Source organism: Hypomesus transpacificus, chromosome 18, assembly GCF_021917145.1.
Source record: "Hypomesus transpacificus isolate Combined female chromosome 18, fHypTra1, whole genome shotgun sequence".
Taxonomy (NCBI): Eukaryota; Metazoa; Chordata; class Actinopteri; order Osmeriformes; family Osmeridae; genus Hypomesus; species Hypomesus transpacificus.
The window spans coordinates 1,824,900-1,834,528 of NC_061077.1; the positions used below are offsets into that span (position 1 = coordinate 1,824,900).

The 9,629-nt window shown below is 44.0% G+C and overlaps 1 protein-coding gene across 1 annotated transcript in view; it reads left to right on the forward strand.

The window, feature by feature from the left end:
• Positions 1-4,501, forward strand: part of tox2 (TOX high mobility group box family member 2) — a 65,607-nt gene extending 61,106 nt beyond the window's left edge. Inside the window, 5 exon segments of the mRNA XM_047039840.1 lie at positions 812-892; positions 2,606-2,662; positions 2,664-3,002; positions 3,289-3,425; positions 4,245-4,501. Coding sequence (XP_046895796.1) covers positions 812-892; positions 2,606-2,662; positions 2,664-3,002; positions 3,289-3,425; positions 4,245-4,287 — 657 coding nt within the window. The 3' untranslated portion in view covers positions 4,288-4,501.
• The last annotated feature ends 5,128 nt before the right edge of the window (positions 4,502-9,629 follow it).

The window sequence follows — 9,629 nt, forward strand, 5'->3', positions numbered from 1 at the left end:
GCAAATGAAGTTGACACTTTAAAGGGGAATTTTTTTATTGGTGATGTTTCTGTTTTCTCTGAATTTCGGCCTTGCAGATTTTTTTCACAGGATGATTCAGTTGGGACTTCATCTGGTTTGATGAATGCCAACTGGCGGTGTACCAGTGTTTGGAAAGTCAGTGTTGTAGTGTTACCTGTCAGTCAGCTAGTCTGTGTGGGGGAATGGGCTCTTTACGATGGGTTAGGGTTGGTTAGGGTTAGTTAAGGATAGATGGCTGAGGGTTGGTTAGGGATGGATGGGTTAGGGTTAGTTAGGGTTAGGGTTAGTTAGGGTTAGGGTTTGGGTTATTTAAGGATACATGGGTTAGGGTTAGTTAGGGTTAGGGTTTGGGTTAGTTAAGGATAGATGGGTTTAGGGTTAGTTAGGGTTAGGGTTAGTTAGGGTTTGGGTTAGTAAGGATAGACGTATCAAACTCTCTGCCCTGAACACACAGCTCGTGTGAGCCTGGGGTGGAATTGCTATTGCTGAGGTAAAGAGAGTGGAGTTCCACTTCATTTCTTGAGGTGGATTGGAATGGAAATGATGTGTTCCCACTGAAGGAGAGGAAACATTGAGATGAGGAATTATTAGGTGTTATGATGAGGAAATAGAAGTGTTCTGTGTCGTTGACTCCAAAAGCCTCTATGTGTGAGCATTTGTGTGCGTAAGTGTGTGTGAGAGTGAGAGTGTGTGAGTGTGTGTGAGAGTGTGTGTGAGAGTGAGAGTGTGTGTGTGTGAATGTGTGCGACTGTGCAAACCTTGTCTCACTTCCCCTTTGATTTCCTTGCAGGGGTACAAGAGGAAAACTGAGGCGGCCAAGAAGGAGTACCTGAAAGCTCTCGCCGCTTACAGAGCCAGCCTGGTTTCCAAGGTAACGCTTATGACACGCCACCCCTGCTAAGAGTGATGATGGATTGGATGGAAAATCCCTGCTAATGGAGTGGGAGGGGCTTCATTCTGAGGAGGGGTGATGCAACAGGAAGCAGCCATATTAGGAACAATGCCTTATTTCCATAGGCGGGGTTAGAGATTGGGGGTTTGGATGGCTGCATGAAATGGGGGAGGGGTGTATTACAGTGGTCTGTATGCCCATGTGTAAATAGACATGAACCAGAGCAGGTGGAACACCAAGTAGAGGATATCCTCAAACCCCCACTCCTGTAGGTTCCTGTTGTATCTGAGATTATTCAGACTGTTAGGAATTGGGACAGCCTCTTTTAATTGATGTGTTGTCCCATATTGATGACCTCACCAGGGTATTTACTCAGACAAATCTAAAACTATTGATTTATCCTTGTTTAGGAGGCTATTATCACTTGTATCTCATGTATGCCATTGTATGCCAGCACGCCTCCCAATTCTGCCCCAGACAATAATTGCCTTTTTGTCACTTTTTCGCCACGCGGCACCTAGCGACTAATTTAGATGTATGACGCCCTCATCTCCACGGCGCGAGTGATGGTGCCTCCTCTGTCTCCGGGCGGCGGGCGGCAGGCGGTGAGGGGAGGCAGAGGAAGGGGCAGGATTGTTCAGTGCCTCCTCGCATTAGCGGAACCACCGCGCAGCGTCCGAGAGATTATTTTTGTCATTCCATTTGTTCTGCAGGCAAACAGTCTCATTTCCCCCCCTCCCCCCCCCCCCCCCAACCTCCCTCCACCCCCGTGCCCCCCTCCCGTAAGCCCACCCACCCCAAGATGGGCCATGCACAGCCCCCCACCCCCACCTCTGTCAAGGTGTATATTGATCATTACCTTGGCCGTCGCACAATTCATACAAATGGGCTCTATTACCCTCTAATCAACACTGATGGCAGGAGATGAGCTGCCTGACAGCTTATCATAGACCCGGACTGGGGGGGAGGAGGGGCTTGGGGGGGGGGGGGACACCTGCTCTGAATCATTCCTGCTCATGGTGGGTATGGAAGGAGACCTGAAGTTGGATCAGATACAGGATGGGGTTAGAGGCGTTAGCGGCTGAGCGGTTAGGGAGTTGGGCTATGAATCAGGAGGTTGTTGGTTCGATTCCTGGCCGTGCAAAATGACGTTGTGTTCTTGGGCAAGGCACTTTACCCTACTTGCCTTCGGGGAGAATGTCCCTGTACTTACTGTAAGTCGCTCTGGATAAGAGCGTCTGCTAAATGTTTTAATTTGTAACTTGTATAACTGCATACTCTTATGGGTATTCCCTTTGGCACCTGTTTGTTTTTTCACAATATATGCTTCATTGCTGTTGCAATATATGCTTCATTGCTGTTGCAATGTTTGGGACTACCTCGTTGTCGTTGTTATGATCAGTGACCTATACTCTTTTGTAAAGCTCTCTCTTGGACGTCGCATTGGATAAAAGCGTCTGCTAAATGCATAAATGTAAATGTTATCGGGACCAAACAGAGTGTGAGGTTATTAGAAATGTGTGATGTCATAGGTATATTTATAGATGGTTTCTGTGTTGACCAACTAGAGAGGAGATATAGGGAAGGAGGAAATCCATCATCCCTAACCAAGGCCGTCGTCAGTGACTTCCTCACAAACCGACTCAGACTAACAATTTCCCCTGTGTTTCTGTTCATCTCAATCCACCACAGACCTACAACGATCCTGAACCAAAAAGTGCCCAGACCACCCAGTCCTCCCACCTGCTGCCCCCCCAAGCAGCCCCTGTACAGCGTACCCCCCCAGCCCTCCTCCCCCTACCTGGGCCCCCCGGGGTCATTCCCCCTGTCGGACCTCCAGAGCTTCGCTGGGCCTCCCCGCCACGCCCTGGCCAGGACCCTCAGCCAGTCTCAGATGCTGCCGCCCAGCATGAGTGCCTCTCCCCCCTCACCCTTCCAGATCAGCCCGCCCCTCCACCCCCAGCTCTCCCTGCACCAGAGCTCCCTGCTCAACCAGCCAATCCGCATGCAGCAGGTGCAGTCGCAGCCAATCATCTCGCACCAAATGGGGCTCCAGGCGTCTCTTCACTCCCCTCCTCTGAGCCAGCAGGTTAGTGTTTGAGCTCATTTGCATCAACGCTGTTCTCACTGTGTGCCTTCATTCAGTGAGGCTACTTTATCAGAGCATAGGAGCATGCTCTTACAGTCATATTCTGTCTCTCTAACACTCTTTCTCTCTCTCTCTCTCTCTCTCTCTCTCTCTCTCTCTCTCTCTCTCTCTCTCTCTCTCTCTCTCTCTCTCTCTCTGTCTCTCTCTCTCTCTCTTCCTCTCTCTCTCTCTCTCTCTCTCTCTCTCTCTCTCTCTCTGTCTCTCTCTCTCCCTCCCTCCCTCTCAGGGATTCTCTCACATTCAGGCTGACTACCAGAACAGTGTGGGCCCCCAGTCTCCCGGGGCTCCTAACCCGGTCCACGGTCAGAATCCCGACTGGGATGGCGAGTACTGCAACAGGGACTGCGGGCCCAACCACTGCAGGTAAGCATACCCCATCAACAAGTATCTAGCCCAGGCCTCAAGCCTGCGTTAACTGTCAGAGCTGGAGTCTAGCTGAACGCATCCATGAATTTGCTTAGGGGTAACTAAAACAAGGTAATTATTCGGAAGTTGCCTATAGCTTTTTAGCTATGTCAACAGTATATTTCTCTTACATATGCCTAGTTAAACACAGGTAACGAGAGGCTTAAACCGTGATGCTGTTGCCAAAATAGTGTGCGACTGGAAATTGAAATCAGTAGGCTCTGGTAAAACAACAAGTCTCCCACGCGCAGAGGAAGTGTGACATCCAATTAACTTTGTCTTTTCAGTGAGCGCACATTGTTTTATTGAATAAAGGCGTCAGTGCATGCTACAAGCTCCTAAACCTGCTGTAACTGCTCGCAACGCTTCTTTACAGGGTGGGGGTGGAGGGGAGGGGGAGGGAGGAGTGGGGGGGAAGGGGGGAGAGAAAGATTGATTGCAGATTGCAGAAATAGTTTGACTTTCAATGCAAACAGGTGCAGACACCCACCTGTGGAGTTTATGTTTAGGGCTGCAAAACTATGTTAAAAAATGATATGCTAAATGATAAACTATAAATACGCCTCTCAAGAAACGGTAGCACCTGTACTATACAAGAAATGTTGAGGGAAGGTCGCACCATGAGTTTCGGTTCAAGTCGAGGACTGTCAATAAACCTATATCTCCGAAACATTGATCTCTTCTATAGAACATGTAGCTCTCAGCCTTAAGGCCTGCACTTAATAATACATTTATCCTGATTCCACCTTGTGTGTGTGTGTGTGTGTTTTCCCACAGCAGTGGTATGGGAGCTCGTGACAAGCCTCTCTACCTCACTTGAAGCTGAAGAACCTAGAAATGTCAGACTCCAGGGAGCTTTCCAACCTATGATAACGTCATCGATGTATCTTCACCTCCATCTTGTTTTTATCTGAAGGATTTCTAAAATCCCAAAGACTGCAACACACCTGTTTGCCAAGCACTTAGACTGGACAGAAGCCGGAGGCTCTTCTCCTGCTTGCTTGTTTCTCATGAACGTTACATTTTCGGGAGGGAGGAGGGGGGGGGGGGGGGTTTCGGGGGAATGAGCTTTAAGCTTACGTCAACATACTGTACACATGAAGACCAAAAAATATATATATAATTCTGGTTTTCTGTTATGGTTATTTTGTCTCCCTCTCCTCCCTCCTCTTTTTCCACCTTTCCAGTTTTGCCATGGACTGCCCGCTTGTGGGAGTTGCTGTAAACAAAATCTGTGTTAGGAAGGCCACATACTGTAATCCTAGAATCTGACCGTTTCACCAGGGGTGTATGGTCACAACCGTATTAGCAAGGACTGACTACTACAAAGTAAAATCTAAACAGAACACAGATAACTAGTGATAGTGGAGAAAAAAAATCATGTGTACATGTATGCTGCCCTAGTAAAGGGCTCCCTCATTTTTTTCTCACCGAGTGATTGTAAATATCACCAAAATGGATCCCCCTCCTTATGTGTGTATTTAGCTGCGGTCCCTTGCTTTTTATTTTTTTTACATTCTTTTGTTTGGTTATGTGAGTTTTTGTGCAGGTGGATTCAGTGAAAGAGTACACACACTAAAAAACTTGTGTTGAAACTGTGTTCACTGGTCTTCTTCTCTGCAGAGAGAGAGGGAGAAATACAAAGACTGCAAATGCTTCGAGTTCCCTCGGCAGTTATTAGGGGTTCTCTGAGAGAGAGCGTCTCTCTCTGTCTTCACTTGGCCTCAGGATGTGACTGATCTGTAGGGGTCAAAGGTTATAACCTCTCCTTTAGTTCCCTTTCCTGGTCTCCTGAATCATGCCCCTCCCCATCCCACCCTTCTACATCACTTGTACAGGTGAATAAAAAAAGTTGCTAAATGTGAAATGTTACTAAAGAAGAAAAAAAAAAACATAACAGTGGGTTTTAAAGTTTTTGACTAGTTTTATTAGGTGTTTTAGGATTGTGTTGAACTCATCTTTTATCATTTTTTTGTGAAAAAAAAAAATAAGGCATTTAATTCTTAAGAAATTTTGGTTTTCACTGTAGCAGGATTTGAGTTTCCATGGAATGGTCGCGGGGTAGATATTTTGTTTGTGTATAAACCTGCCAAATGTACTTCTTTTATTTGTAAAGCCAGTGATGAGAGACTCCATTCTGTTTTGTTGAATAACATGTTTTGCAATATGGTCATCCTATTTAATTTGGCTTACTGGTTTCACATCTATTTATGAATGATATGAAGTAAGGTTTTGGCTTGTTTTCATCAGGGTGCATTATTATTATTATTATTATTATTATAACCACAGTTATTCAAATAATTAATATTTTTACATCACTTACTGTTCGCTGCATTTGGTTCATTTAATGTCACAATGCTTCTTTTGTTTTCTTTTGTCTGTAATAAAATGTTTTAAGTGGACAAAGAGAGTTTGTCTCCACTCATTTTGACTGGTAAATTACCAATTAGGGGCCACGTGTCAGTTTGGTTTGGTTCTGTCACTTCCCACACAGGCTAGTGTTTGCAGCACTTGGTAGGGTTATGATTTGTTGTGTCACAGGGTCTAAATTAATTGGTGCCACCTGCTATTGGGCTGAAACTGATACCAGCCTCTGTTCTCTGTAAAGCTTAGGAAAGTACCATGGCTGGACATAGGCCTTGTCCTCAACTAAACAACTGGTGATACAGGTTTTACATCGTTAAAAAACAAAGATCAGACTTAAGATTTAACTGGAAATTGTGAGGTGGTTTTACAGACATGAAACCTTTGAAAACTGGATTCAATTAATTATATTAAGGATGAGCCAAATACATTAACAATCCCTACATCTGCAGACTCTTTAAGCTTTTCCGAAAGGGCAGTCATACATCGAAATAAGGGCTGAACATTCAGATGTGAGATAACGAGACAATGTGACATACATACACTTGAAGTTCATACACATGAAAGATTATGTATTGATGTCAATGAAACTCCACCCCCCACTACACAGGATAGGCCAGCAGTCAATGACAATGAGGAGGGGGAGGGTCAGCGATAGCTGTCTGTCACTGGGAAACAGGAAGAAGAAACTGACAGGTGAGCTGACAGCTGCCGCCTTATTGGTTATTGTTAATAGGCTGATGCTGATTGGGTGAAATTGTTCTCCTCGTTGCAAGATGCACTGCAAGACACAGTGTAGTCTTACCCTTGCAAACAAAACCCCTTTAATTGTGTCTGCTCTGTTTGAAAAAATCCAGTTTAGCTGATTTACCTTCTAAGATCTTGCATTCTTTACAGAATGATACTACGCAATACTACACAGAGTACAATGACTGTTCCTTCTGTCTCGTTTGACTGAATGGTGGTATTTGAAGGTAAAAATAATTGCCTCTGATGGGGTTCTTAAAGGAATACATCTGTTGAGTTGTGTCCCTATTTACAGTAGGTGTTACAGTAGGATTGTTTGGACCTGTGTGGATTTCTCCCCGCAAGGCCTATGTGTTTAGGGTGAGCCAAGGAAGATAAAAAGACTGTCAGAGTTGATGCTATACGCAGCCTTGCTAGTCCTACCTGAAAATGAAAAAGCACTGGCTCTCACTTATGAATTTCACAGTTGGATTAAAGGTAGAAAATAAATGGAATCTATCATGCCTTCCCCCCTCCCTTTATCCCCATCTCCCTCTCTCCCTCTCTCTCTCTTTTTCTCTCTCTCTCCCTCCCCCTCTCTCCCCTCTCTCTCTCTCTCTCTCTCTCTCTCTCTCTCCCTCTCTCTCTCTCTCTCTCTCTCTCTCCCTCTCCCTCTCCCTCTCCCTCTCCCTCTCCCCCTCTCCCCCCCCCCCCTCTCTCTCTCTCTCTCTCTCTCTCTCTCTCTCTCTCTCCCTCTCCCTTTCTCTCTCTCTCTCTCTCTCTCTCTCTCTCTCTCTGTCCCACTCTCTCTCAGCTTCTCCCTTTACAACACACACACATACACACAAACATGAAGAGAGCAAGTGAGAGGTACTATTGTCTATAAAAAAATGTGATGATAGAGTGCCCCCTAAAGGAACATTTTTGTAAAACACCAATTAGGACATTCACATTATGCATATTCATTCTACGCTGTGCTGGGACAATTTCAATCAATCGTCTCAATTCAACACTCTGTGGGTGTTGACAAAGTTGCATGTTACCTGCAGCTGGCTAGCTTGCTTTTTACATTCGTAAGCGTATGTGTCTTGGCTAACATTGCGCTCCCTAGGCGACTACCATGTTCTTTAAATCTCGGTAATCATACATAAATGTATTATACAGCGAGCAGCCAGCAAGAATATGGACGTCATGTGTTTTGTATTGGTTGACACGCCCAAGCGTCAAAAATGTAGAAACGTTTTTAACGCTCCCAAACGCTCGGAGCCGTGGCTCTGCTCCTTCACCAATCTAGATTTGTAATGATAACCGCCCTTGACTACACCTTTTCACTCAAGTTAAAGTAAAGAAGTATGGGCTCTGACATATACTTGAGTAAAAAGTAGTCATTACTACTACCTGTTTTAGTGTTTTAGTAAAATCAACATAATAGTAATAACAACAGTGTAACAACTGTGTAACAACAGTGTAATAACATCATAATAACAGAGTGACAGTATAACAACAGTGTAATAACAGCATAATAACACAGTGAGACAGTATAACAACAGTGTAATAACAGCATAATAACAGTGAGAAAGTATAACAACGGCTACAACAGGCTACAACTCCACGCCTCGCCGCGCCTTATGTGAATGCCCGCACCCTGAGGACTAAACATTGAGGTAATTAAATATGAAGAGTAGAGAGTTATATCACGTAGGTTTATTGCACCTATGAGTTTGAAATCATATTGCATTTATATTGAGGTAGGCTACAGAGCAACAACCAATTGCAAAGCACACACACAGTAATTAACATAAACAGCAGGGTGATTGTCAAACCAAGTGTTATGAATATTACGTCTAGTCTATTTAGTGGATGTTTCTCTAGGGCATGTTTAAGAAAATAGAGTAGGCCATGGGGGTGACTTCTAACAAACGACCCGACTACACGGTTGTCGATGTATTGTACCATGGCGCCATCTGTTGCCACTCAATGGTACTTCAGCTTGAATGTAACAATTTAATGCAAACTGAAGTAGCTTATGAGGGGCCGTTTAGGAAATAATTGAGACTGTCCTTACACCAAGGCCGTAGCCATGGAGTCAACATTGGGGGGGACGAATTACATTTTTTTTACAATTTCGGACAGCGTGCGTGGTTGCCTGTCGTAGCGTAGCACATTTATATTTTTATATCAATATATTGGGGGGGACATTTTGACCAGATTTGAATATTGGGGGGGATGTGTCCCCCCCCAATATGTATTATGATTACGGCCTTGCCTTACACAAACCCATATGAAACACATTCACATCAAACGTTCACACACATTCATGCAACTGAAAACTCACATACACATAGGAAGTGCTCGCATCAACACACATGAAACACATTTACACAGCCCGGCCCTGAAATGCCCCTCCCCTATAATTTATGTTATGTATATCCAGAAATTGTAAGTAACAAGCAAGTACAAATACTTTGTTACTGTACTTTAGTAGATTTTTCTGGATTTAGAACTTCAGTATTAATTTTTCTGACAACTTTTTACTTTAACTCCTTAATTATTTTAAAAATATCTGTACTTTCTACTTCATACATTTTAAAGCTTGTTACTTTAGTTAGAATTGAATGGCACGATCAGTATTATTTCTTGTCATTGTGTAATACAGGTGAAAAAGTGTAGTCAGTACTTCAACTTTTACCAGTGTCTTTTTAAACATGAGTATCTGTACTTCTACTTAAATGAGGGATGTGTGCAATTTTGCCATCTGTGTGTATATCGTAGCATCAAATGATTTGATGCACAATAACAATTTCAAAAGTAAGCTAGTCTAAACAAGCCACCATGGAGCAAGGCAAGAAGGCAACAAGAAAAAAAGTTTCGAAAAAAACTATTAACCTTTTTGTGTTGTGTTGTGTGTGAAAAAGGTTTCAAAAGGTTGACTTTTTTTTTTAACGTTTCATGTGTGAATGTGTGAGTGTTGAAGAAGCCTCTTTATACCCAATTGCTCTGAAAGTGCCAAGTCAATGAAAGGAATTGTTAGGATCTGGTCAAGACGAGGTTAAGACAAAATCAATGCCTTTA